The sequence below is a fragment of the Talpa europaea genome (assembly GCF_964194135.1).
Source record: "Talpa europaea genome assembly, chromosome: 2".
Classification (NCBI taxonomy): Eukaryota; Metazoa; Chordata; class Mammalia; order Eulipotyphla; family Talpidae; genus Talpa; species Talpa europaea.
This window is the reverse complement of record NC_140068.1, coordinates 87321105-87348500: the sequence shown is the minus strand read 5'-3', so window position 1 is coordinate 87348500 and position 27396 is coordinate 87321105. Positions and strand designations below refer to the sequence as shown.

The 27396-nt window shown below is 52.8% G+C and overlaps 3 protein-coding genes across 5 annotated transcripts; 1 reads left to right on the top strand and 2 right to left on the bottom strand.

Annotated features, from left to right (window-relative positions):
- Window positions 1–10386: 10386 nt before the first annotated feature.
- On the top strand, window positions 10387–15870 carry HSP90AB1 (heat shock protein 90 alpha family class B member 1; the record flags this gene model as incomplete). 3 transcript variants are annotated; one of them, XM_084228223.1, is made up of 11 exons in its annotated part: window positions 10387–10533; window positions 10819–10915; window positions 11140–11289; window positions 11425–11558; window positions 11664–11972; window positions 12632–12797; window positions 13525–13715; window positions 14322–14469; window positions 14602–14870; window positions 15128–15461; window positions 15550–15870. In XM_084228223.1, the coding sequence occupies 11 exons, from the start codon at window positions 10387–10389 to the stop codon at window positions 15657–15659; spliced, it is 2055 nt and encodes a 684-aa protein (XP_084084349.1). In that variant the 3' UTR covers window positions 15660–15870. The 3 variants fall into 3 exon arrangements, with proteins under 3 accessions (XP_084084349.1, XP_084084348.1, XP_084084347.1); XM_084228222.1 differs by having other exon boundaries at window positions 10819–11025; window positions 11160–11289; XM_084228221.1 differs by having other exon boundaries at window positions 10819–11025; window positions 11130–11289.
- Window positions 15871–16658: 788 nt separating this feature from the next.
- SLC35B2 (solute carrier family 35 member B2) lies at window positions 16659–18687 on the bottom strand (the record flags this gene model as incomplete). Its single annotated transcript, XM_084228069.1, has 3 exons — window positions 18615–18687; window positions 18289–18440; window positions 16659–17597 (listed from the first exon to the last, which is right to left on the bottom strand). The coding sequence occupies exons 1-3, from the start codon at window positions 18670–18672 to the stop codon at window positions 16659–16661; spliced, it is 1149 nt and encodes a 382-aa protein (XP_084084195.1). The 5' UTR covers window positions 18673–18687.
- A 2404-nt stretch (window positions 18688–21091) lies between these two features.
- On the bottom strand, window positions 21092–27396 carry NFKBIE (NFKB inhibitor epsilon; the record flags this gene model as incomplete). Its single annotated transcript, XM_084227733.1, has 6 exons — window positions 21092–21157; window positions 22215–22454; window positions 22599–22687; window positions 23649–23871; window positions 24557–24659; window positions 27029–27396. The coding sequence occupies 6 exons, from the start codon at window positions 27394–27396 to the stop codon at window positions 21092–21094; spliced, it is 1089 nt and encodes a 362-aa protein (XP_084083859.1).

Here is a 27396-nt window from a genome sequence, read left to right as displayed (position 1 = left end):
TGTTTTTTATTTTTTTTAAAGATTTATTTATGCATACAAGATCTGGGGTACAGGCCAGAGGTGCGGGGGGTGGGGGGTGAGAGGATTCACCAGAGACAGCGTGGGGAACAGAACAGGCAGATTGACTGAAATACACTGCTGAGGGGAGCAGCGGGTGAGAAAGGAGAGGTCTGCTGCATCTGGCTGGCGGGGAGGATTGAACTTGTGCTGCTGAGGCTGCGGATTGCTTCACAGTGCTGTGCATAACCCCTTGCGCCACCAGGGAGGCCCTGCAAAGTCACTTTGAAGACAATAATATTGCTTCCTGGCCTGCAGGTCTTGCCTGAAAGCTGAGCCCTGACATAGGAAGTGTGGCAGTCTGAGGGCTGTCAGCCAGCAGCAGATCTCACAGGGAGGCTGGGCTGGCGGGGAGGCTTGTCTGGTTTCTTGGCAAGTTGGCAGTGAGTGTGTGGATGGACAGAACCCACATCTTCCAAATCAACCAGTGACCGTTGTCTAGCTGGGCATCTCTAGCTCATCTCTGCGTGACCCAGCTGCTGCTAGGGTCCCCTCTGGGACAGGGCATGCTTACAACCCCTCTATGCGGTGGCATTCCTGGTGCTCTGTGTCAATGAGCCAGTTGGCATTCTGGGTCCATGCTGCAAGGTGAGTGCTAGATGAGTCAGCAGACCCAAAAAAAGGGGTGGCACCCAGGGGGTTCTGTCTATGACAGCTGCCCTTTCCCAGTCTTTCTGTGTGTGTGTGTGGCGGGGGGACTAGGTGGAATGGGGGATTCGGATTCAGACTCTAGGATTAAGACTTGGGCCCGGGTGGGGGCCTCCCTGGTGGCGCAGGGGGTTAAGCACTGCACTATGAAGCAATCCACAGCCTCTGCAGCACGAGTTCAATCCCAGGCTGGCCAGGAGCAACCCACTTAGCGCAGCAGACCTGACTCGCCAGTAGACGAGACCTGACCCTCCTGACTTGCCCGCCTGCTGCTCCCCTCGGCAGTGTATTTCTGTCAATCTGCCTGTTCTGTTTCCCACTCTGTCTCTGGTGAATCCTCTCACCGCCTCCCCCCCTCCCCCAGCTACATTTCCAGCCTGTACCCCAGCTCTTGTATGCATAAATAAATAAATCTAAAAAAAAAGCTTGGGCCCAGGAAATAGTGACAGTGTGATACTAGACAAGTTGCTCATCCTCTGGCCCAGACTCTTTTTCTTAAGTCAAGGTGGCGTGGACTTGTTAAAGAAATTGGGAAAGTGCGAGAATCCTTAAAGAAATTGGGAAAGTGCGAGAATCCTTGAAAACAGTGAGGTCCCTCGAGATGGCTGTTATTAGGGTGAGCCTCAGTGTGGGGCACTCGCCCCTCCACTCCTCGCAGCTTGCTGCACCTCCTCACACGCCAGTTATGTGTCCTCCCCCACACCTCCAGCCCCTGGAAACTTCAGAACAAGCTCCATTTCCCCCGAGGCATTCTGGTGCGAACTGCCATTTGGGTCCCAACTGCCAACCCAGGCCAGGGTGTGAATGACCAGAACCTGGATCCCGCTCAGCCCTGAGGACCAGAGCAAGAGGGTGACGTCACCAGCCCAGCGCACCCCCCTTTCCTATCCTCCCCCCTCCCCCCCCGCTGGAGCTTGGTCCCCAACCCCTTCCCCCGCGCTCACCTGACGCCTAGCAGGTGTAACAGGCGTAAACGGATGTCTCAGGCCCACTCTGCATTAAGCCTGGGTGACCTTGAACCAGGCATTTCCATCTGCCAGGCGCTCATCTGTAAAACTGGGGTAGTAACATTCGTGCTTAGCTCTCCAGGCTGTGAGATTCCAGGAGATTAAAACGAGGGATCACTTTCACCAGCCACTTTGTTCACCGTCCTACATGAAGAGCCTCCTAAGCGTCTCCCAGTATCCCTATGAAGTGCCGACTTGCTCTGCCTATTTGACTCCAGAAAAGAGATTGAAAGGTTAAAGGGAGGAAAAAACATTGTGCAAAATGCAAAAGCACCAGGTAGATGCCTGCCTCTCTCCTCCACTGGACACGCACACAAACAGGGAGGGCACCACAAAGCAGCTTGGTACACCTTTCCGTCTCCAAAACATCCCACAGTCACCTCTTTTCATATCCTCAGGGATCCCGAGCCTCCTAGGATACTGAACTCCCACGTCAGCCTTCCCAGGTGAAACCGGTAAAGTCTTTCCTGATATGTAACCTCAGTCCCTACTGGAATTCCTCCCCACCCAGTGGCACTATTAGCCCTACCAGCCCTTCATCTGGGTGCAGGTTGGCAGCAGTAACTGGGCCCAGTGAATGGCCGAGAAATCCTGCCAGTTGAGACCTGCAAGTTGAGCTCCTGCAGAGGCAGGACAGGTAGCAGGCAGCACAGTTAAGTAGGTCAGGGTTGTTTGTGGCACCACCTGCCCCTTTCCCTGCCTATAATCCGCTCTGGGAGAACCACTTTGGAGTTGTTTTACTTTCTTAGTCAAAGGAAGCCTGGAAAAAAAAAAAACAACAAAGGAAGCCTGGAACACTGAACAACTGCCCATGCAAAAAGGGTGCTGGTGGGCATGATGGCAAACACATTTTTGGGCTGGATTGATAGACTGAATCCAGGCAGGATTCAGCCACACCCCTTATGTTGTTGATACTATTGTCCTTAGTTACAACAGTCATAAGGGTATTAATAGAGCAGCTTACCAAAGATGCCCAATTTACAATTCTGGAAGGGTTAGATCACAGTTTCTGACCTTACCACATTCCCCTGAGATTTCATTCAAGCGCATGACCTCACCCATCAGTCTCTGCCTCCTGGAACCTCTATTTGGTGTCCCAAACTTCCTGACCCCTCCAACCCAGAGTGCCCCTCAGCCCCCACATTCCACTCAGCAAATGTGTACATTTGCCCTTTATCCCACACCTGTCTGATCTCCCCATCTGCAGCCTCTTCTTTCTCCAAGCTATGAACCAACCGTGGAGTCTCTTAAGTGAATATTTGTTTTGATCAACACAGTTAACTCCCTGATTTAATATATTCAAACTTTTATCCAACAACTGATGATAAAGATTTTTCTCAAGCACACATGGAGCACTAATTAATATTAGCCACATTCTAGTTTTTATAAAAAGTCTCAAATACAAAAAGCCAGTATCGGTAGGGGTTATCATGTTCACCTGACAAAAGAGCCAGTATCATAACACCACATATGTCTACAACATAATTAAAGAATATAAAAATGATTGAAAATGCAAGACAACTGGATCAACAAAGATACCATAGGGGATCAGGGAATGCAAAAACTGAACTATAGTAAGACATATTGAGGACCTCCCCTGGTGGCGCAGGTGGTTGAGCACAGGGCTGTGAAGCTGTCCACAGCCTCTGCAGCGCCAGTTCGATCCCGGCCGGCGAGGGTCCCACATGGCGCGGCAGACCTCTCCCCTCAGCAGTGTATTTCGTCCCTCTGCCTGTTCTGTTCCCGGCTCTGGCTCTGGTGAATTCTCTCACCCTCCCACGCTTCAGTGCTTGTATAAATAAATAAATTTTTTTTTTTTTTTAAAGAGACAGATTTGAAAGGGAGAAACCAAACTCTAATTGTTCGCAGATGACAGATAGGGTTATACCTGGAAAACACAGGACACTGACAAATTAAGAATTCATAAGGTAGTTTTCCAAGTTGCAGGATCAATAAACAAAAATTGATTTTCCACACTTTGGTAAACAAAAGGAAAATTCCCATTTAGCCATAGCATCAAAACAAAACAAAGCACCATAACAATCAAGTGAGCAAATGGAAAGCTATGCAAGAGACTTCTCATTGTCCCAGCAAAATGTGGAAACTGTGGTAAGGCAAGCCCGGGCTGTCTATACAGAATTGCTCAATTGCCCAAGGTCTCTGAAGGGCAGGTCCATTAGCCAATGAGGATGTCAGTTCAGGATTTCCCTGTGAGAGTTAAGCCTCTGGAAACTAGGAAGGACAGGAACTGAAAGGCCAGTGGTGCTGCTGAACCAGAATTCCCAGTGTGAGCAGCAGTAGCAGGAGGGCTCTGCCCAGACTGTGTATGTGTGCTCCCTCTAGGACCTCACTTAGCTTCTGCTAAATCAGGGGCCTTCTGTAAAAAGTAAGAGAATATACAGCACACGCGTTGCAAGCTATATTACCTAAATTACAATGATCAAGTCCACCATTACAGCATGAAAGAGGGTAAAGACACCATGGAAACAAATAAGTGTGACCATGTTTCAGCAAAACTTTATGGAAACAACTGAAATTTCATATATTTGGCACATGTCAAAATTTCATATATTTATTGATTTTTTTCCATTGTTAAAAATATAAAACCAGGCCTCCCTGCTGGTGCAAGGGGTTAGGCACAGCACTATGAAGCTGTCTGCAGCCTCTGCAGCAGGAGTTCAATCCCAGTCCGGCCAGGGAGCTACCCACATGGCACGCAGACCACTCCTGTCTCGCCCACTGCTCCCCTCAGCAGTGTATTTTGTCAGTCTGCCTGTTCTCTTCCTCACTCCGTCTCCGGTGAATCCTCTCACCCTCCCACGCATCTGGCCTGTACCCCAGTTCTTGTAGGCATAAATAAATCCTTAAAAATAAAAAAAATATAAAACCATCCTTACTGTTTTTTTAAAAAAAGATTTATTTATGCCTACAAGAGCAGGGGTACAGACCAAAGATGCGAGGGTTGAGAGGATTCACCAGAGACAGAGTGGGGAGCAGAACAGGCATATCTACTGAAATACACTGCTGAGGGTGTTAGGGGGAAAAGGATGTCCTAAAGCTAATTCCATACAGGCTTTGTGGACTCCACCCCACCCCAGGCCAAAGCCAAAGACACTGGGAACTCCAAATCCCAATCACCCCAAAGGGAAGGTAGCTGGGACCTGAGGGTGGGGTCAAGCAGCCAGGTGGATATAAAAGGCAGACACGTGGGCTTTGGGGGTTCCCCATTTTGGCTCTCCGCCAGCTCGCAGCGTCCGGCCAGCTCTGAGAGTGACTTTGGGTTTCCAGGTCGGCGGATCGGGTAGGACGCAATTAAAGACTTTATTTCCCTATTTTCTCCCTGAGTTGTACATTTTCCTTATTTCCTTTTCCCTTGTAAATAAGCCTTTTATTAACCTTTTGTGTGTGCCTGTAGTGGAGTATTCTTAAGTCCCTTTTAAGCGCGCGGGTGAGGACCCAAAGCCAGGAACCCGTTCAATATCGGGGCTGCTCTATATCAAGGGGAGCAGGGGGTGAGTCAGGAGAGGTCTGCTGAGCCATGGGGTCACCTCCCTGGGCTGGGATCGAACTCATGCTGCAGTGTCTGCGAATAGCTTCATAGTGCTGTGTCTTAACCCCTTGCACCACCAGGAGGCCCCCTGTTAACTGGAGCTAAGTCTCATTGATAGACAAAGAGTTTATTAGAAAATCAAAGAAGATTTGAACTTGGGAAGCAGTCTGGCAGATTTTTACTGAATAGCTGTTAGCTGTTCCAACAATCACAAGTTTGAATTTAGTTTTAAAAGTTAGGAACAGTGAATCATTGCCATTAAAAATGTAATTATTCTTGACAGGAGGGCTTCCAGTTCTAAGTTGTTTTGACCCAGAGATAGAGTGATGCCATTTACATGCAGAGGAAGGCAATGTGGAGGTGTGATCTCTTCCATTCTAAAGAAAGCACTGTGGAGATGGAAAGGCTGAGTACCCCTTGTTTAAATCTTCTTTATCTGGTTCCTTGGTCTTTATTTTTTTTTTTTTGAGGCATGTTTTATTTATTTGTTTGTTTGCTTGTTTTGTTTTATACATGCACTAGGTACAGTCAGAAGCACGGGAGGGTGAGAGAATTCACCAGAGCCAGAGCGGGGAGCAGAGCAGGCAGAAGGAGCAAAGCACACTGCTGAGGGGAGCAGCGGGCGGCAGGAGAGGTCTGCGCGCCATGTGGGACCCTCCTCTGGTGGCCGGGGAGCAGCCGGGGATCAAACCGGCGTCGCAGAGGCCGCGGGCAGCTTCGCAACCCAGCGCTCAACCGCGGCGCCACTGGGGAGGCCCTGGTTCCTTGGTCTTTAGTGGGGGTTGAAGAGATTGGCTTTACCAGCAGGCAGTAGATTTTGCTGAGCTCTCACAGGCCACATTGATGCAGATGGCTTTGCTCTCAGCTGCTGAGCAGGGAGGGGATGTTCATATTACTGGTATATTTACAAAAACAAGCAGCGGGCCCACCGGCTGCAGACCATAGTTTGTCATTGGGCCATCCTTCAGTAGCAGAAGGTTGGAATGGGTCTTTGAGGCTGGATGGGAATAAATGGTACCTTGGGAACATTAAGAGTCACTAGCAGTGCTGGGAATAAGGCTTCTGGAGATCCAGGAGGGTTTATCTTTAATAGCTTTTAGTGGTTTCCCTCATCCTAAATTAAGGTCAGAAGTTCTTAGCATGGCATTTCTGGCTCTCTCTGACCTGCAGGGTCACTTTCAGCTCCTCCTGCCTCTCTCAGAGGTTCTTGGGCTGTTAGGGTCTCTCTGTTGGGGCTGTGCTTTTCCCTCTTCTGGGAGTAGACCAGTGCCATGACCTGACTAGCTGTAGCCCTAGGCCTGCCCCTTCTAGGGCCTGAGCTCTGAGTCTCTGATATTCTCACGCTGCTATGATTCACACTGTCCAACTGCAGCTCCCCCCCACCCCCTGCACTTGACCGGCTGCAGTGGGCTCAGGCCTTCCTGTCCTTTTCATAATTTGCTACACCCGCAGGCCAGGCTCACAATGGGCGCTTAGCGAGTATCAGTAAAGAGTAGAAGCTATCACAGGGGACTTTTAGAAGAGAAGGTAGAATTTCTATGTTGGTGCAGGATTTGGTTTTTCCCATTTAGAAGCCCCTGAGGAATTTTTGGTCCTGGCACCAGAAACAGGACCCATTCTTGCTCTGCTCTGGACTTGGGTCCCGGGAGGGGAGACAGCATTCTCCACTCCATTTTCGGAGTAGGGAGCATGGAAGTTAGTTAATTGAGCAAAGGTTTTGAGCTGATCGACCTGGGTTAGTCACTGAAGCCTTCCATTCTCAGTGCAAACAATGTGCATGCTCAATTTCACCCTTTCAGAGGACACTGGGATGTTGTGAATGCTCTTTGTGAACCAGGGAGCGAATTTTTAATTAACTAAGAAGTGAATTTTTAATTAGTTAGGCCCCGTCTGCCTAGAGGAAGTGTGTTGAGGGACTAATTCACCTGGTTTGAGATTTCCACGAGAAAGAGAGCAACCTGGGGCTTTCCAGGCAGTAGCGCCCAAGCCTCTTCAGACTCCCGAATCCTCCCAGCTGCAGGCTTCATACAGACCACAATGCAGGCAGGGGAAGGGGAAGGAGAGATGAAATCTGGACTGTGGGGCAAGGAAGAGAGAAGCAAGGGCCCTTTGTTCTTTGAAATTCCACACGTGAACAAAGAAAATGTGGAAGAAGGGAGCCTAGGCATCCGCGCTGGTGAGGGAGACTGGGGAACCATCCCGGCGGGGGCGGGGTGGGGTGGTCAGGAAGGGGGTGATGACATTACAAGGTCACAGCGCCGGGGGTGCGCCTTCCCCCCCAGGGGCCTCGGCGAGGCTCGGGAACGGCAGTGACAGCTCGCCCGCCGGAGGGCGCGCAGCAAGGGCAGAGCCAGGCGGGGTGCGGTCCTCGCTCACGCGGCAGGCGCAAAGCCGGAACCGCTCAGGGCCGGCCGCCCTCCGGCCGGCGTGTCCGCGCGGCCCCCAAGAGCCCGGCCCCCGAGCGGTCGCGGGAACCCCGTCCTCCGGGCGGCGGCCGCGGCAGGCGGGAAGCGGGCGAGAGCCCACCGGAAGCAGGTGGAGAAACAGCCCGACGCCCCCGCGCGGGGGAGAGGGCTCTGCGCCCCAGGCACGTGGGCGGCGGCCGAGGCCAGGCCGCGTCCCGGCGTCGCGCCCGGTCCCTGCTCGCCGGAGGCCGCGCCGGCAGAGCCGCCCCGCAGACGGCGTGGGGTGACTGACGGGGCCGCGAGGGGTCGGCCGGCCCTTCCCCTCACGCCACAGCCCACCTGCGGGGCCCGCCGGGCCTGGCGAGAGGGCCTGAGCGCCCCCGCCGCTGACCAGCGCAAACGCGCCCCGGGCGGCCCGCCCCCTCCCTCCGGACTCCGGACAGCGGCGCTCGGGGCGGAGCCGCCGCAGACACCCGGCCCCGGCCGCAGCGGGCGGGGCGGAGCCTGCAGGAAGGGGGCGGGGCGCGACCGCCCAGGCGGGCCTGGAAACTGCTGGAAGCATCGCAGCACCGCCGCCGCCGCTCCTTCCGCCTAGAGCGGCCAAAGAGTCCCCCAGAACCCGGCCGGCGCCCCTCCCCCCGCGGAGCCACGCCCCGCGGCCAAACACGGGCTCTTTCCCCCGAATTCACCACCGCGGGGAAAACCCCTTACCCTTATCGGGCTGCAAGGCTGTGTAGGGAAGGTTCTAGCAGGAAGGTCGAGCCAGGAACTCACGGCCGGAGAGATGAGCCGCCTCCACCCTTTTAGGTGTCCCTCGAGACCCGCCTCTGGGCTGGGGGGGCGCCTGCCCCCCCCCCGGATGCACCGTTGGTGGATACGAGCATGCCCACTTCAGTGCTGTCGGTCACATCCTGGGAGCGTGGGGGGCTGTGCGATGCAGTGGGTGTGCGCGCTGCGCGCAGACCGGCCGCCCGCTCCCTGCGCTCGCCGCCCCTTCCCTTATTTTGGGCCATGACGTCAAGGTGGGCGGGCGGTTGCAGGTGCCGGGCTCCGGGCATCCTCCTTTAAGGCGGAGGGATCCGGGGGCGGGCGGCTGGGCTGTGCTTCGCCTTATATAGTGCGATCGGGGGCGCACAGCCTCTCTCTTGAGTCGCCCCCGTGCAACCTCGTTGGCGGCGCGTGAGCCGGCACGGTCCCTGCCTATTCTGCTCGCTAGTGTTTGCGACGCTTCTCCGTTAAGGTAAGGTCGCAGGCTTTTCCTCGGGGCTTTCTCACTCCAGCGCCTTTTGGTGTTAGCCTTGCCCTTGTGTGCTCCAAAGTGCAGGTTTTGTCGTGTGTTAGGGTGATGGGGGGGCAGTCTGACAATTTCCGTAGGGGATGGGGGCAGGGGGGGGCTCTCGAGTTAGCTTTTTCCCCTCTCGCGCTTGGGCGGTGGGGCTTCCCCTAGGGGGCGGCTAGCCACTGGCGAGGTGGGCCGCGGAGTGGGGCTGGGGTGGTGGGGCGCTGCACGTGGTGACCGCGTTGGCCCGGGACGCTGCCATGTTTGCCCCTCCACTTCCGGACGCGGCTACGGGGCGCCGGAGGGTCCGCAGGGGAGAGGGGTAGGCGCTCGGCGTGACTCAGCACAGCGCGGTGCTGGCCGGGCTTTGCCGCCTCTCTTCGCGGACGTGTTCCCCCCCCCCCCCCCCCCCCCGCCTCGTTGGGCTTTTCAGTGAGGGTCCGCGGCGAAGAACGCTGTCGGCCGCTTCTGGCCTCTTGCTTTCTTCCTCCTTCTAGATCTTTCTCGAAGTCCCGGTGGAGGTGGAGGAGGAGGAGGGGCGGGGGAGGGGCAGGCTCTGGTAGATTCATGGACTCCCTCCCCCGCCCCTCCCTGAGAGCTGAGATTGTTCTGGAAGCTTCTGGAGCCCAGCGCCCCGCCCTGGTGCCCGGATGCTGGAGCGAATGGAGGCTGCGCGGCGGCGCCCCCTCCTCGCGTGGCCCCGGCCGACGCATGTCCGGCAGTGACGAGGGTCGACCCAGCGGGCTGCGGCCACCATCTTAACAGTGTTGGCGCCGGCCTTCGCTTAAGTCATGGGTGCTGAGGGCCTGTGGTGGAGCTGTTGCCTCAGCAGTTCTTTGTCTTCTAACCCCCTGGGGCGGGTACCCTACCAAGTGTCAGGGTTCATCCTCCCCTAGTGTGTGAGGCAGCAACCCCACGTGTGCTCGGCGCGTCTTAGACAAGCCTGTCTAAGGAGGGAGCAGTTTTAAATTAGTGCTACTTTAACCTACAGTTGGGCACCTTGATTTTCTCCCCTCCGCCACCTTTCCCAAAGTAATAAAATCAGTTCGTGATCTATACAATTAGTCGCCAGTGGATTGCCTGAAATTTCTCTTCCCATTTTAGTAACTAAGGTTTGGGCCAATGTTTTGCATTTCTGAGACTCTTATCAGGTGATGCAGAGGCTTCTGGTCGTCGGACCACCTAGAAGTAGTTGGAGTCCAAAATACTGTGCAAAAAAAATAATTTTGCTTTGCAGAAGGTATTGGTTTGTTTTTGTCTCTCTCTGAATTGGTTTCTGAGGTCTTTGAAGAAAGGCTTCTGGATCTCTTGGGAATGGAAAGTAATGTTTAGGGCAAAGCAGTTAGACCTAGATCTCTCTTCCTTGTGACTGGGAATCACTTTAGTAGATAAATACAAGCTAGTTCAATCCTTTCTTAGGTTTGACCATTTTTATTTTAGATGCCTGAGGAAGTGCACCATGGAGAGGAGGAGGTGGAGACTTTTGCCTTCCAGGCAGAAATTGCCCAACTTATGTCGCTCATCATTAACACCTTTTATTCCAACAAGGAAATTTTCCTTCGGGAGTTGATCAGCAATGCTTCTGATGTGAGTGTTCTGGGCATCTTCATTTGATGTATTTGTTTTTTCTCTTGAAAAGGAAGAAGGGGTGGTTTGGTATTTGGTGAGGCCTATTCTTAAAAAAAAAAAAACAGCAGCAGCTGTTCCTAAAATGCTTGCCTTGCTCTATATTGATAGAAGGGATGTTGTAATTGTATTTATGTAGCTAATTTCAAGGGATAATCAGAATTGAGATAATTTCGGGAGTAAAAGACAAAGTTTTCTTTTGGGTGTGTTAAGACGATTATAAATTGTGGTTTGTTTCATTTTTAGGCTTTGGACAAGATTCGCTATGAGAGCCTGACAGACCCTTCCAAGTTGGACAGTGGTAAAGAGCTAAAAATTGACATCATCCCCAACCCTCAAGAGCGTACCCTGACTCTGGTGGACACAGGCATTGGCATGACTAAAGCTGATCTTATAAATAATTTGGGAACCATTGCCAAGTCTGGTACTAAAGCATTTATGGAGGCTCTTCAGGTATGTGGTGTTTTTTGGCTAGGCACCCACCATTCACTTGTATTGATTTTCTTTGGCATGCTGTTACTTGAAGACTTGTATTTGATTTTTAAACATTTTGGCAGGCTGGTGCAGACATCTCTATGATTGGGCAGTTTGGCGTTGGCTTTTATTCTGCATACCTGGTAGCAGAGAAAGTGGTTGTCATCACAAAGCATAATGACGATGAGCAGTATGCCTGGGAGTCTTCTGCTGGGGGCTCCTTCACTGTGCGTGCAGACCATGGTGAGTAGCCTTTCTTATTAGAGTGACTAGGTTGAAATTTCTTGTGGAAACCTTATGACAGAAATCTTCCAACAGTAAGGTAGTTATTTTTCGCTGCAGCACTGCATTTAATTTACTTGTGATCAATTTTCCCAGGTGAGCCCATTGGCCGGGGTACCAAAGTGATCCTCCACCTTAAAGAAGACCAGACTGAGTACTTAGAAGAGAGGAGAGTCAAAGAAGTGGTGAAGAAGCACTCTCAGTTCATAGGTTATCCTATCACCCTTTATGTGAGTATTAACTGGTAACCCTCATGCAGTTATGTTGGTTATTTGGGGAATTGCATGGTCCTTTATGATTTGTACTCAAAAATTGCTGTTGTTGGTCCTTGGCAGTTGGAGAAGGAACGAGAGAAAGAAATCAGTGATGATGAGGCAGAAGAAGAAAAGGGTGAGAAAGAGGAGGAAGATAAAGATGATGAGGAAAAGCCCAAAATAGAAGATGTTGGCTCAGATGAGGAGGATGATACTGGTAAGGATAAAAAGAAGAAAACCAAGAAGATTAAGGAGAAATATATTGATCAGGAAGAACTAAACAAGACTAAGCCTATTTGGACCAGAAACCCTGATGACATCACCCAGGAGGAATATGGAGAGTTCTATAAGAGCCTAACCAATGATTGGGAAGACCACTTGGCAGTGAAGGTGAGGGACCTTTGCATATTTGCTAAATAGAAGGGGACAGGTTAAAAAGAGTAGTGTTGTTGGTAATAGACTTGTTGTCCAGGAGTATCTGAAACTGTATGAGTTTACTATTGCTAATCACCTTTCTTAGAGAAAGATTTTCTCTCCTAGTGGTCTCATTTTGCTCCTGGTAGTCTTACACATACTGATAAAACTGTTTTGTCGTGTACTTAGAGATACATATTTTGTATAAGTCTAGATTCCTTTAGAGCTTGGGGTTTTTTGTTAATTTTACATAGAAGAATTGGTGTGTAGGCCAGAAGTGCAGGGGGTGAGAGGATTCACCAGACACAGTGGGGAGTAGAACAGGCAGATTTTACTGAAAATTCCTGCTAAGGGAATCAGTGGGCGAGACAGAAGAGGTCTGCTGTGGGTTAGCTCCCTGGCCAGGGATTGAACTTATGCCATCCACAGTCACTGGCAATAACTTGATAGCCCTGAGACTTTAACCCCTGTACCAGCGGGGAGACCCACAGCTTAATTTTCTTAATTGTCATAGTGTTTGTTGCCGGTCTCCAGGGGAGATTTTTGTTTCAAACAGTTTGATAATTTGGGGTTGCAACTAAAAAGCTGCTCATAACTTGAAATACAACTACTGACTTGCTTTCCCCGTCTCCCAGCATTTCTCTGTAGAAGGGCAGTTGGAATTTAGGGCATTGCTCTTCATTCCACGTCGGGCTCCATTTGACCTTTTTGAGAACAAGAAAAAAAAGAACAACATCAAGCTGTATGTCCGCCGGGTGTTCATCATGGATAGCTGTGATGAGTTAATACCAGAGTATTTAAGTGAGTATTCTTTTAGTCTAAGGTTTTGGGTGGTTTTACGAGTACTTGGCATTCTCACTGGGACTGAAATCTTTTTTTTTTAAGATTTATTTTATTCATGCATACAACAGCTGGGCTTTCACCCCAGAGGTGTGGGGTTGGGGGTTGGGAGGATTCACCAGAAACAGTGGGCAGCAGAATAGGTGGGTCTACTGATATACACTGGTGAGGGGAGCAGTGGGCGAGACAGGAGAGGTCTGCGCCATGTGGGTAACCCTCCCTGGCTGGGGATCAGTGTCCTGCTTCAGTGGCTGCCGGTAGCTTCGTAGTGCTGAGACTTAATTCCTTGTGCCACCAAGGAGGCCCTGAAACCTTCAAGTATCTTATGCCACATAAGTAAGTTGATGGTTCAGTGGAAAATTAAATCTTTATATTTAGGCTGACATCTCAATTGAATTTTTTAAAAATTTATTTTTTTATGCATACAGGAGCTGGGGTACAGGCCATAGATCTGGGGGTGAGAGGATTCACCAGAGACAGAGTGGGGAACTGAAAAGGCAGACTGACTGAAAAACTGCTGAGGGGAGCAGCAGGCGAAGCAGGAGGGGTCTTCGCCATGTGGGTTGCTCCCTGGCTGGCAGGGGATCGAACTCCTGCTGCAGAGGCTGTGGATTGCTTCATAGTGTAGTGCTTAACTCCTTCCGCCACCAGGGAGGCCCCTCAACTGAGCTTTTGTCCTTGATCACAGATTTTATCCGTGGTGTGGTTGATTCAGAGGATCTGCCCCTGAACATCTCTCGAGAAATGCTCCAGCAGAGCAAAATATTGAAGGTCATTCGCAAGAATATTGTTAAGAAGTGCCTTGAGCTCTTCTCCGAGCTGGCGGAAGACAAGGAGAACTATAAGAAATTCTATGAGGCATTCTCCAAAAACCTGAAGGTAAGGAAGTAGGAAAGCTTAGTAATAATTACTATACGTTGTTTTTTTTTACATGGAGGGTAAAAGAATATTTCCAAGGAATAGTGGTTTTTTTTTTTTTTTTTTAATGCAAGCACTGGGTACAGTCAGAAGTGCAGGAGGGTGAGAGAATTCACCAGAGCCAGAGGGGAGAGCAGAGCAGGCAGACTGACGAAATACACTGCTGAGGGGAGCAGCGGGTGGCAGGAGCGATCTGCCCGCCATGTGGGACCCTCACCCAGTGGCCCGGGGATCAAACTAGCGCTGCAGAGGCTGCGGGCAGCTTCGCAACCCAACGCTAAACAGCTGTGCCACTGGGGAGGCCCTCCAAGTAATAGTTTTTTAATAAGATTTACTTATTTATGTATACAAGAACTGGGATGTAGGCTAGAGGTGTGAGGGTTGAGAAGATTCACCAGAGACAGTAGGGAGCAGAACAGGCAGATACACTGAAATACACTTGCTGAGGAGAACAGGAAAGGTCTGCGCCCAGTGGGTAGGCTCTGTGGCTGGTGATAACTTGATAGCATTGTCTTTAACCCCTGTGCTACCAGGGAGGCCCAGTAAGTTTTCTTTCTGCTCCTAAAGCTTGGAATCCATGAGGACTCTACTAATCGGCGACGCCTTTCTGAGCTGCTGCGCTATCATACTTCCCAGTCTGGAGATGAGATGACTTCTCTTTCAGAATATGTGTCTCGCATGAAGGAGACCCAGAAATCCATCTATTACATCACTGGTGTGTTTGAAACCCTTGGGTCTGATCAAAGTCTCTAGGAGGTGTAGGAGAGAGGGGAGAATAGCAGAGGAATACTTGGGAACTGGTCGTGTGTGAGATGTTCTGTTTTGACTCATAATCAATATCCCACAGGTGAGAGCAAAGAGCAGGTTGCCAACTCTGCCTTTGTGGAGCGAGTGCGGAAGCGGGGCTTTGAGGTAGTATATATGACAGAGCCTATTGATGAGTACTGCGTGCAGCAGCTTAAGGAGTTTGACGGGAAGAGCCTGGTCTCAGTAACCAAGGAGGGCCTGGAGCTACCTGAGGATGAGGAAGAGAAGAAGAAAATGGAAGAGAGCAAGGCCAAGTTTGAGAATCTCTGCAAACTCATGAAAGAAATCTTGGATAAGAAGGTTGAGAAGGTAAGCAGTTTTGGAACTGAAAGGTATTTTCTCAAACCTATTCAGGGCTGTTGCCCTCAGAACATTTCATTGGAGCTAATTTTGCTCTTGGCTCTTAGGCAGTCAGGTTTGAGGCTGCCTTTGCTTAGGAAGTTTGGCAGTGACTAAATAAATAAGCTTTGCTTCTGAGTTTGAGACTGAACTTTTGGAATACAATGTTTTCTCTTTGAAGTAATACGATAGTAATGTAAACTTGAGGTTTCTGTGTTTGTCCACAGGTGACAATCTCCAACAGGCTTGTGTCTTCGCCCTGCTGCATTGTGACTAGCACCTACGGCTGGACAGCCAACATGGAGCGGATCATGAAAGCCCAAGCACTTCGGGACAACTCTACAATGGGCTACATGATGGCCAAGAAGCACCTGGAGATCAACCCTGACCACCCTATTGTGGAGACACTGAGGCAGAAGGCAGAGGCAGACAAGAATGATAAGGCTGTCAAAGATCTGGTGGTGCTGCTGTTTGAAACTGCCCTGCTGTCTTCTGGCTTCTCACTTGAGGATCCCCAGACCCACTCAAACCGTATCTACCGCATGATCAAACTAGGTTTGGGTGAGTGTCATTGTGTGGCAAGAAGCTTGGGAAGTGTCTTTTTGATGCTGTTTGGGTCAAATCTCACAATGTTCTTTATTACTTCTAGGCATCGATGAAGATGAAGTGACAGCAGAGGAGCCCAGTGCTGCTGTTCCTGATGAGATCCCTCCCCTTGAGGGTGATGAGGATGCATCTCGCATGGAAGAAGTAGACTAGGAGTTTGTACCTACAGACCCTGTGCCCTCTGTATAGTGTCCCCATCTCTTCCCCTAGCAGCCTGGTTCCTTCTGCTGATAAAACTAGTGTTTTTTTCTTTGTTGTCTTACCTAAGACAGGATAGGAGGGTCTCAAACCCTGTCCCCTCCCATGTTGACAACGGGTTTGGATGTTGTGAATTTTTTGTTTATTTTGTTCTGAAATTAAAGTATGCAAAATAAAGACAATGCAGTTTTATACAGTTATGCTCTCACCTGTAAAGTGGATATAATACTACCTTGTCATCTAAGAGCGTTACAGTACTCGTAAACAAAGATGACTTGGTAGCCATGTAGCTGTTAGAAGACCACACTGAAAGGGTAGGTTTAAAATGGGTTTTAGTCCCATTCCTACAACATGTATTTAAGTAAAGCAACACACAGGACCAAGCCCATTGTAGCAATTTAATTTAATAAAATAAAATTATAAGAGCCAAAAGTTACATTTCCAAAGTACCAAAACCTGCAACTGGCTCCAAGGTGCTCCATGAGCTCAGGGTTCCAGGAGCACAGAGGGTGCCACTGCTGGGCAGGGCTCTAGAACCTTCCCTCCCCCCGGCACAGCACCATCTTTCTCCTGGGAAAGCAGCATTTGGAGTCTATAACACTTTGTGCTTTTCTCTCCAGAGTAAGAGATGCAAGTCTCTGGGTATTCAAGGTAGGGGACTAGCACAGGTGACCAGTTGGGTGAAATTTCTGGGAAAGGGCGGGGGTAGTGTTTGGAAGGTGTCTGCCTTGTAAGACTCCTTCACACTGAATGTCTACAGTGGGGCGCCTAAAAATCCTGCCTACTAGAGGATGGGTGACTTAAGGCAACGGGGAAGGCTTCCTCCAGGGCTCCCTGCCCCCAGCTGCAAAGCTGGTTCTGTGATACTGAGAACTGCGTTTTGCCCTTGAGCCAGCCTCCTCTGACAAGTAAATGTAGGAGACAGTTATGAGAGGTACTATTTCACTTCACCCCTCAAACCTTCTGCACAGGGGACTCCACTGGCACAACTTTCTTACCCCGTTGCTTTAGGCGGCCCCGTGCATAGACTCGGAGCAGGAGAGCAGCAAAGACCACAGCCACCCCCAGGCCGCCCACCACAGTGATGGTGTGGCCGTAGAGGAGGCAGGAGAGCAGGATGGCAAAGGCCTGGCGGAGAGTCATGATGATGGTGAAGGCAGCAGCCCCAAACTGCCCAATGGTGTAGAAGATTAAGAGTTGGCCGCATGCCGAGCAGACAGACAGCAGGAGGGCATGTGCCGCAAACTCACTGTGTCGCCCCATGAAGCGGGTCCCCTCCAGGAGAGCCCCCTGCTCTAGCAGAGAGCCCACTGTGAAGAGACAGGAAAAAAAGTTGACCCCAAACATCATCTGCACTGATGACATCTTATAGGCAAACAGGGCTTCTTGCCAGTTTGAGGTGAAGCTATCAAAGACAATGTAGCCTGCCAATAGGATGAGGCCCGAGAGAGTGGTGGCTGGGGAGCTGCGGGGCTCTGGTCCACTGGACAGTAGAAACATGCTGACCCCAATGGAGATAAGGCCAGCTGTCAGGTATTCCCAGTGTTCATAGCTGCGCCGGGACACCAGCTTTCCCATCATCATGACAGGGATCACCTTAGAGGCCTTGGCCAGCACCTGGGTAGGGAAACTGACGAATTTGAGAGCTTCATATTGGCACCAGCTGCTCAGCACATTTGACAGGCTGGCAAAGGAGTACCGGTACATGGGAGCCCCATGGCGGGGCTGCTTGAAGAGGATGCAGCAAAGGCCAGCCACAATCAGTGCCAGCACGCGGTTCATTAGCACCAGGAACTGTGAGTCCGTGAAGCGCTCCCCTGGTGATGTGGCCGTGGCCCCATAGCTTCGGGTCATCACTCTTTCCTGCAGCACACCCCAAGTCAGGTAAGATGCCTGGGTGGGGGAGGGTGAAGAGAGAAGACAAGAAGGAAAAGGTGGGCAAAGATGGACCTCAACAATCCCCTTGTCCTTAGGAGGGGGTCTCAGTGATTTAAAGGACAGCATGAATACTTTGCTTCCTCTAGTGAGCCAAGCTTGGATTCACCTGGTAAGGAGTCAAGTGTGAATCAAACACTTACAATGACAAATGCTTTAGAACTGCCCAGATCCTGTCCGACGGTAAGGGGGTATTAGAGCAGACTCCAATCCCCAAGTATTTTCCTATCCTCAACCAATTCAGAGAGCCAGGAATTCTCAGAGATCAGTGATACAGGTTAAACATGACTCCACAATGCCATGAGGTCAGCACCTTAGCACCCCTCTCACAGGCAGTATTGGGGAAAGGTTGAGTGGAGACCCAGACTTTCATCAGTTTACTGTGCATGAGACACATTACTGCAGGGGGAAGTGTAATAATAGCACAGTAGAAATGAGAGGGGGAGGTAAAAGAAATGAGGAAAAAGAAGAGAGGGTTTCCTCCAACCACCTCCACGCAGATGGTGGTACAGTTTGGCCCAGGAAAGAGGGAGACACATTACACACCACTGAGCAAACCCTTGGAAGTGGTAGGATGAAACTTTGCTTCCAGATTCCTTGGAGCCCACAGGACCTAACCCAGGAAGGGAAGCAAAGCCTGCCTACTCACCAGGAGCCCAGTGGCACAGGAGAGCAGCTTCAGGGCCTGCCAAGGAGTGGTCTCTGCAGGCTCTGTCCGGGCCGCCAGGGGAACTTCGTCAGAGGCCTTGGGCTCATTGCCAAATACACAAGTTTTCACCAGAGGGAAGCAGAGACCCCTGCCTGAAGAAGGCACACAAAATCAAGAAGCCCCGCATCTTCTCCAGAGACGCCACCCTGTCCTGCTGTTGGTCTGCAGGCCCTCCACCCCCTCCCTGTCCAAGCCACATCCTGTTAGGGCTGCTGGCCGGAACTCACAACCCGGAGCTAGCACACTCTTCCCCCAACCTCCCTCACCTGTCTCCAGGTAGTTCTTGTGCCTGAAGTATCGCACTAGCAGGTAGCCAGGTACCATAAAGCTGGCATAGCCAGCAGCATTCACCAAAAAGCGGAAGAACCATTGCTGGGTCCATGCCTCTGGAGGGGCTTCCGGGGTCTCCCCACCTGCCCCCAGGGAGGGGAGTGCAGCCAGCACCACCACTGCCCACCACCTGCGGTAACAACGGACATAAATATTAAGGTGCAGTTCCTCACCCACTCCGCCCTCCGGAGGGGAACCACACTGAGAAGGGCCCGGAGTCTCCTCCCCGCCCCCCTCAGCTGCAGCCCAGCCCGGACAAAGGGCCTCTCTCTGGGGGGGGGGATGGGGGGGATGGACGGCGCGGGCGAGGCAGGGCTCCCTCCTCCCAGGGGGAGGACCGCCCCTCCGGCCACACAGGTTCCCTCTGTTCCCTTCAGAGCTCGCCGGCTGTTGGGGCCAGAGGCGGGGCCCCCTCCCAGCCCCGCCCTTCGGGTTCCCGGAGCGTCAGGGTTCCCCAATTCCTGTGCCAGACGCTCTCGAACCCTCGGAGGAGCACGCCGCGTCCCCGCCCCCACCCCATGCCTGCCGGCCCCGGGCCGCGCTGCGCGGGCCTAGCGCCCAGCAGCCGGGACCCCACCCGGCCCCCGGTGCCGGGGAGCAGCGGTCACGTGGCCCGGGGTCCGGTCACGTGAGCTCGTGGCTCCCCGTAGCCCCCCACCTGGCGTCCATGGTTCGGGCCGCGTGGGGCGGAGGGGGACCGGGGAATGCGGGTCCCCAGGCCGCACGCTCCCTCCGCTCCCGCCGCCGTCTCCAGCGGCCGCCAGTGAGTGAGCGGCCAGCGGAAGTGCCGCGCTCTTCCCGCCTCCCTCCCTGCGGCCGCCCCTCCGCGCCCAGCCGCGACCACGCAGCGCCCCGGGCCGCCGCCGGGCCACAGCGCCCCCGCGCGGGCTGGAGGGGACGCCGCCGGGTTCCTGGGCGCCGGGCTGCCCCAGGGTGGGGGGGTTGGCGAACCCCCAGGTCCGAGCCTCCCGCTGTGTGAACGCCTTAGCCCTCGCAGGCAGCCCTGAAGGTAGGGGGGACCACTGCCATCTTAGGGACTGGGACTCTGAGGTCCTGCATCCCAAGCACTTGCCTTTCTATAACAGTTTTTCAGTTTTGACCTTCCGGAAGGGGTCTCCTTCCCTTTTTGGCTGGGCCATCTCCACCCCGCTGTCCCCATGACAGCGGGGTCAGGCTTTGCATGACCCCGTCTACCTCGCCCACCTCATCATCTACCCCCTGTAGCGCCCCGTTAGCCTGCTCTCAGTTTCTCCAATTCACCGGAGGCCTTCCCCCCATGTTCTGTCCCATCCTTTACTCATCCTTAAATACCAGTTGAGATGGTACTCCCCTGACCACCCAAAGTATGGCTTTCCACCCATTCCATTGTTCTCCTTCCCCCCATGCTTCCCTTCACAGCATCCATCACTGTTTGTAATTACAGATTTATTTGGATGTTAATGATTTTAATGGCTATTTCACTCACTATAAACTCCAAGTGGCCAGGGACTGTGTTGGTTTATTTGCCCATATTCTTCATGCCAGCATAGGCCTGACCTCACAGGACCCTCACACGTGTGTGGAATGAGAGGAGAGAACATAACACAGCCACAGCTCCCTGAAGTCACCCTTCTTATGCTAGCCCTTCTCTACAGTCTCTCCTAGATGGCAACCTCCAGGGCAATAGTGAGGCCTCCCACCTCTTATCCCTCTGCATTTCCACAGGAAGGGCAGGGGTCTGTGCTGGGCAGAAAGGCCTGAGGGCTGTTAGTCCCTCTTCCCTATCTAACAAGGCTCTACACTGCTCAAGTGACAATATCCCACTCTCTACCTCTACCACAAGGTCTCAAGGCAGGTCTGTCTAAAATTCCCCAGTGTACGCAGATCTGCATGCACGCAAAATAACTGACAGGGGAGGGCATTTTAAAAGTCTCTGATATTTTAGTGTCATGTAATTGAAATGTCCCCTTCCCCAAAGGCTGAGTTCAGGGCCCTCTGTATGAAGTCGTTAAACAAGTGTTTAAGAATCCTCAACAGCGGTGAGATGGAACCCTACAGGGCCCTGCTTGTTCATATTTCAGCCTGTCTCTTCACTCAGAAGAGTCTCTTTTTCCTGAAGATTGGCAGTTTCAGGCTGACCCAACATGGGTAGAAACAAGAGCCCTTGTCATCCTCAAGAGAGGCAAACATGCTTCACCCAGGATACCTGGGGCTCTGGGGGTCTTCCAAGAATTTCTTCCACCTGGGAAGCTCTTTCTTCCAGACTGGCTCTCACTTGTGAACCTGCTTCTCAGATTAGGGCTGTGCTGGTCTCAGACTCTGGCCTCAGCAGTCCCTAGGACACCAGAAGGGCACGCAATGCTTGGGCCAAAACTGCAGCAGCTTCCAGATGGGAAGAAGTGGAGGCTCCAGAGCCCCTGACACTGCCCTGGCTTCAGTCGGCACACAGCAGCGGCTTCCCTGAGATCTTCAGATCATCGAAGGGCAACAGAGCAAGGGGCTAAGAAAGAAAATGGAGAGACGAAAGGTCAGAGCCCCAGGGCCTCCCTGGTGGCGCAAGGGGTTAAGATGCAACCTGTGAAGCTATCCGCAGCCTCTGCAGCACGAGTTCAATCCCTAGCCAGGGCGTATCCACATGCGCAGCAGACCATTCCTGTCTCACCCACTGCTCCCTTTAGCAGTGTATTTCAGTCAATTCACCTGTTCTATTCCTTATGGTGTCTCTGGTGACTCCTCTCACCCCCCACACCTCTGGTCTGTACCCCAGTTCTTGTATGCATAAATAAATCTTTGTTTTTTTTTTTAAAGAAAGGTCAGAGCCCCAGGGGATAAAGCAACAGTGGGGGAAGGACGCTGGGGAAACCTATGGGGCCATTTCCTCCCCACCAAATGACAGTTGAAGGACATCAGGCAACTCATCTTCCTTCTGATCTCAAAAATACTGCTCTAGGCTAGGGTCAAGCCTTGAGGCCTTGGACAAGACTTTACTCTCTAAGAAAATGCCAGAATATCAGAGATAAGAACTAGAAGGTGATCCAGCTCATGTACCTATTTTTTTCAAGGTGGGAGAGGTAGAGGAAGGGGGAAAGAGCTTGGGGTAGAGGAAGGGTATTCACAAAACACTTTGAATAGTATTTCACACTGAATATCTAAAAATGGGAAAGATAGAGAAAAACTAGTTTTCATTTCTATTAAATTCCAAGAGCTAGAAAGACCAGGGTCCACATTCCTCATCTGCAACCATCTCCTGCAGTCTAGTCAGGAGTGACCACCCACAGGGACTCTCCAGGGTCCATAGGCCCCACCACCCTGCTGTCTCATACACAGACTGCTTCACTGGTTTACTTGGGCTGCAGGGCTCCTGCAGGAGTCTTAAGTTTGGGGCCTTGGTTGGTATTGAGAGAAGGGCAGAGATTTGGCCAAGGTTGCACAGTTGATGAGTGATGCACTGGTCTATTACACCCCAGGACTGCTAATTCCTTGGACATTTCAGCTCTTACAGCTGCCTTAGCCCTACTTGTGTGGATCCCAGAGAGCAGAGCTGAATATTTGCTTACATCCTCAGCCAGGTCTTGCGGAGTCTCATCCTCCACGTTCCGAAGCAGGGAGTCAGCACCTGCCTGGCACAGAGTGGATGAGATGCTGTTGAGGCCCCGGCCAGCCGCGAGGTGCAGGGGTGTGCAACCATTGAGCATACGGGCATCCACCCGGGCCCCAGCCTGCAGCAGGAACTGCACCAGACCCCGCTCCTGGGTCTCCACGGCCAGGTGCAGCGCTGTCTTCCCGCTCGTGCCCTCCTGGAAGGGAATAAGGTTGTCAGCCAAGGCCCTCCTAAGGACGCCTGCTGGGGGCCCAGGCCCACCTTTCCTGACCATTTGGTCAGGGGACCCCCGGTGGTGGGCGGGCCCTTGGCTGGACAGCGCCCTGATGGGTCGCCTCACCTGCGCATCAATGTCAGCTCCGTTCTGAAGCAGCAGTTCCATGAGCGTGGGGTTCTTCTGCAGGGTGGCGATGTGGAGACAGGTCAAACCTGTGATGGGGTGAGAGTGGGGCTGCAAATCTACCTTCCTCTCCCTCCCTCCCTCCCGCCTCCTGTCTACCTCCTGATCCCTCAGACCCAGGGGACCCACGGCCCACTCAATGCCGCTGATCACAGGACTGTTAAAATGTAAACCCAAAAACCCCCTCAAAAGTAAGGGGAGAAAGGGACTCAAAGTTTCCACCTTTCAGAGTCATGTTATTGAAACTTTCATGCTTCAGGGGTCAGGTTGCTAAGTGACGCCCCCCCATACACACATCCTCCCCTTCTCCCCACTCACTCAGTAAAACTCCACCTGCCTTCAAGTCCTCTCCAAAAGCTACCTTCTTCAGAGCCCCCCTGAATCCTCAGGCCCCCAGCCCCTCCCCAAGGGTTACTTCCCCTCCTCCTCTTCCCCGTGAGTCCCTAGCCTTTCTGCTATCTCCTTTCTGGCCCAGGCCCCTCTCTTTTTGCTTAGAGAACTAGTTTCAGCTTCACAAGCCTCGCCTCCTTCAAGTCTCTGCCTAAATGCGGCTTTCCCTGGACGTCCTAATTACAAATCATCCCAATCCCTTCCCCCCACATTCAAGTTCTCCTCACTCTGCCCTGCTTTCCCCATAGAGTGTACTTGCCTTTTAACCTACTATATAACTCACTCCTTATATTCAGTTCTGTCTTAGTCATTCTGTTTTGTTTGCAGATGCAAACTAAGCTTCTGGAATAGTGACTAACACATTGAAGACCCTCAGTATATTTTTGAATTAATGAGTTCATCTAAACAATTTCATATTGTTCTGAATATGAAATTGAGGGCAAAGTAAAGTGTTCTGCTTAGCATGCAGCAGGTGCTCAGTAAATTCTAAATTCATTCCTTCATTCAACAATGACATACTAGTACCCATGTACATCACCTTCCCTGAGAGTGGGGTCCCCTGTCCCCACTTTATCGTAAGGGTTCTGGGGCTGCCAGCACCTTGCCAGTTTTGCAGGTGGAGGTCCAAGGAGTGAGGTGGTCCTCTGCCAGGTTCTGGCTGTCCCTCCAGCAGGCAGCGGGCACAGGCCAGATGCTGGCGCTGACAGGCCACATGCAGGGCTGTGTCACCATGCCGGTCCTGTAGCTCCCGGCTGGCCCCCTTCAGCACCAAGGCCTGGACTGCACCTGGCTGGTCCAGATGTACAGCGAGATGGAGCGCAGTCTGTAGGCACAAACAGAAGGTCACAGGGCCACTGCAGCATGCTCCTACCTCTGGGACATGGTATCGCGGGCACAGCAGTTGCCAGCTGCCAGCACCTCCTTTGAGGGTGACTTATAAAGGCTATGCCCTTGGTCTTCCAAGGAAGCGCTATAAGCCTTTCCCTCTGTCACTTCCCTGCCAAGCTCTAGCAACCCCCATCTGTAAGCAGGGAAAGGGAAGTGGTCCCCTGGTCTTCTTGTAGGTCCCCTCAGCCCCTGGAGAAGGGACAAATGGGGCAGGGTCTAGCCTCTCACCCCTGTAGAGACCCCTGTAGGCTACAGGGAGAGGCTGGGGGAGAGAAAAAGAGGGGCACCAGGCAATCTCCACTGGCGCACTCTGCCTAGAAGGCCCCATTCAGATGTCACCTGCCTGGCTGCTCCCCACAGACACTAGCACCCCACAGCAGCTAGTATGGGTCTCCATCACAATTCTGGTCACCATGCTACATAATGAGAAGTGATGTGAGTTCCCCTATCCAGGCTGCGAGTGCCTTGTGGGCAGAGGCTTACTCATCTCTACCTTCAGCTTCTCGCCCAGTGTCCGGCATACGGTTTCAAGAATGAGCAACCTAAAGGTACTTATGTGGCTGCTGAGGATGGCGCACAGGGTACGTATCTAGGCACAGCCACCCCTCCTCTCCACCCACCTGGTAAAGGTTGTTCTGAATGTCCAGGACTTCCTGGGGCAGCAAAGTCAGGCAAAAGAGCAGCACAGCTGGGGCCTCATGAATCACTGCCAGGTGGACCAGCCTGGGGGGCAAGGCAGGGTTTGGGGTCAAAGCTCAGACCAGAGAGAATGGGATGGGGTCCTGGGGTTAGAAGGAACACGTCGACCTCTAAGTAGCCACCCATAGGGAAGGTGCAGGAAGTGAGAATTTGGGCCAGGAAGTGAGGGTTGTTGGAGGAAGACAGGATCCTGGTGGTGGGAGCTTCAAGTTCCTATCTCTGGCCTTCAAGAGGGTCTTGGCAGGTGGGAGTGTGGGCAGAGGGTTGATGGGACCAGATCCTTCTTGTCCAGCCTGCCCCCCACCCCCACTCCCCTCTGGTCCCGGGGTCCCGCCAAGCCAGCTGCACTCAAAGCCAAACTGAAAGCAGCTGGGGTAGTGCAGAGGTGGTTTCCAGGGTGAACTCTCCACCTCCTCACACCCCAACAGGGGAGAAAAGGGGACTGGGGTAGGGTCACCCCCATCCTTCCAGTAGTGCAATGTTACACTCTTAGGGAGAGCAAACAGAATCTCTTGGGAGGGAAGGAGGAGACAAAACAGCATCCTGTTGCTCCTTTCACTAGGGAGCAAGAAGGCGAAACTTCATGGAGCACAGACTGGGGGGACGTGACCTCCATTCCTGTGTGTACCTCCAAATGGAGGTCTGTGAAATACAGAAAATATATGCTTTTGGGGGGACAAAGAGTGTTAACCGAGGGCTGGTGGGGAGACAGCTGAAGGGGAAGTTCCAGTGCTGGGGTTTCCCCCGTATCAGGTGGGGAAAACGAAAGACAGAGCTGGAGGGTCTAGTCCAGGACAGCTGTCTTGGGGCTTTAGTGAGGGGGTAGCTTGGCTAAAAGGCCTGTCTGGGCTGGGGAGGGGGCTGCTCAGGCAGAAGGGGAGCAGGCTTGGGTGGCAGGCAGCAGGCAGCAGGAGAGGCCCAGGAGAGAGAGAGCCAGAGGGAGGGAGGAACCGCTCTGGAAATCCCCTCGGCCAGGGCCTGCTCTCTGGGTCACATTCCTGCAGCCACCTCCCTCTCTCCCTCAGTGTCCCCTCCTCCCACTTCCTCTTCCCATTTCCATAGGTCCCAGAGCTCAGACACCAAGGAGGAAAAAAAGGGCCCCTCCTCTTCGGGGACCCCCTGGGAAGTCTTGACACTGCTCCACCAACACCACCCCTCCCCTCAAGTCTAGACAACACCAGTCTCTAACCAGAAATGGGAAAGACCAGGGCGGGGAAAGGGGAGGGGGGGATTGAGAGGCTAACAAAGGATGGCTATGTCAGAAGTCCCCAATCCCTGGATCAAAGGTTAGCCATAGGTATTCCCCATGGGGCCTCCACAATGTTGGTTCTGAGCATGAGGATCAGTGATGTGGGCATAGAATACAGCAAGGCCCAGGGGTGGCTCCTCTCCCACTCACTGGGTCCAGAGGCTATACTTGTCACAGGGCAGCCAGGATTGAGACCCTGCGCCTCCAACAAAGCAGGACAGACACCTCCTGCTTCTTCTAGCTCCTCCCCTTCACTCCTTGCAACATCTCTGATCTGGGACCTCAGCCCCCCCTCTACTCTGTTTCTCCCAGTAAATACAACCACCCCCTCTCCTGTCAGTGCTTCCTAAAGGGCAAATCCTCCCTGGCCAGCTCCTTCCACACAACTGCCTCTTACTCCAGCTCCCTAGTGGCCCAGTCCCCACTAAGCCCCATCTGGGCCTGGGAGAGGAAGGGTAAAGCCAAGGGGTCTGACAGCACAGTGAGGGGGCTTGGTGGGCTCAGGAGGTGGAGGGTGTAAGTGAGGGGGACTCCAGCCCTCACTTCCCCTTTCTCAGCAGAGGAGGAAGTAAGCTGGGTCTACCAGCAGCCTGTCTCTCTGCTGGGGAAAGAGTGCCTGGTTCACCCCCTCCTCACAACCAGTCTCAGCTCTGCACCCCTACCCAAAACTTCCTGGCCCCCACCAGCCACCTATAACTGGCACCCTTTGCTCCTTGAGACAGGGCATTCTGAGGTCAGGAGTTGGAAATCCCAGATATTGAGCAAACAAGGATGCCCTCCCCCCAGCAAGAAAAAAAAAAACTGGACTGGTCAGGGGACTTTTCTCCTACTCAGGGTGGATTATTTGTAGTTTTCCAGATGCTAGCTGTAGCTCCAGGTACATGGTAAGGGCCCTGCCACCTCCATCCACATCCATAGGGTGGGCAGAGATGTGATGCCAGGTCATCTGGTCTGGGCCTGGCTAGATCTCAGAGGTGGGCTGAGGAGTTAAATTTGGAGTTTGAAAGAGTGGGGACTGTCCCTTCCAGGACGGTTAACTTGAGGGATCCCCATAGAGGGGGTGACTGGCATGCTGTGGTTCCTGGGGAGGCCCCAGGTTCTCCCCAGGAGGAAAGGATCCTGCCGGCCTAGCCCCCATACTCACGTGTCTCCGTCATCTGAGATGTAAGTGAGAGCTTCCAGCTGCTGTGGGCTCAGCGCCCCCGTGGTGGGGAGAGGTGAGCCTGGAGCTGGATCTTCGGTCTCGGCACCCCCCAAAAAAGGCAGGGGCTCTGTGAGCGAAGAGGAGCCATAGATAGAGTCGGCTCGGTCCCCATCTGTGTCTTCCTTCTCCTGTGTGTCCTCGGCGGTGCCCGTAGGAGGGGTCCAAGGCTGGGCGCCCCCGCCTTCCGAGGACCCGGGGGCAGAGACCGGGGTAGGCTCAGGCAGGGACCGCAGAGAGCGTAGAGACTCGATGCCCGAGTCATACTGGCTCTCGTCCGTCTCATCCCGCCCCTTCCGCGCCTCCGACAT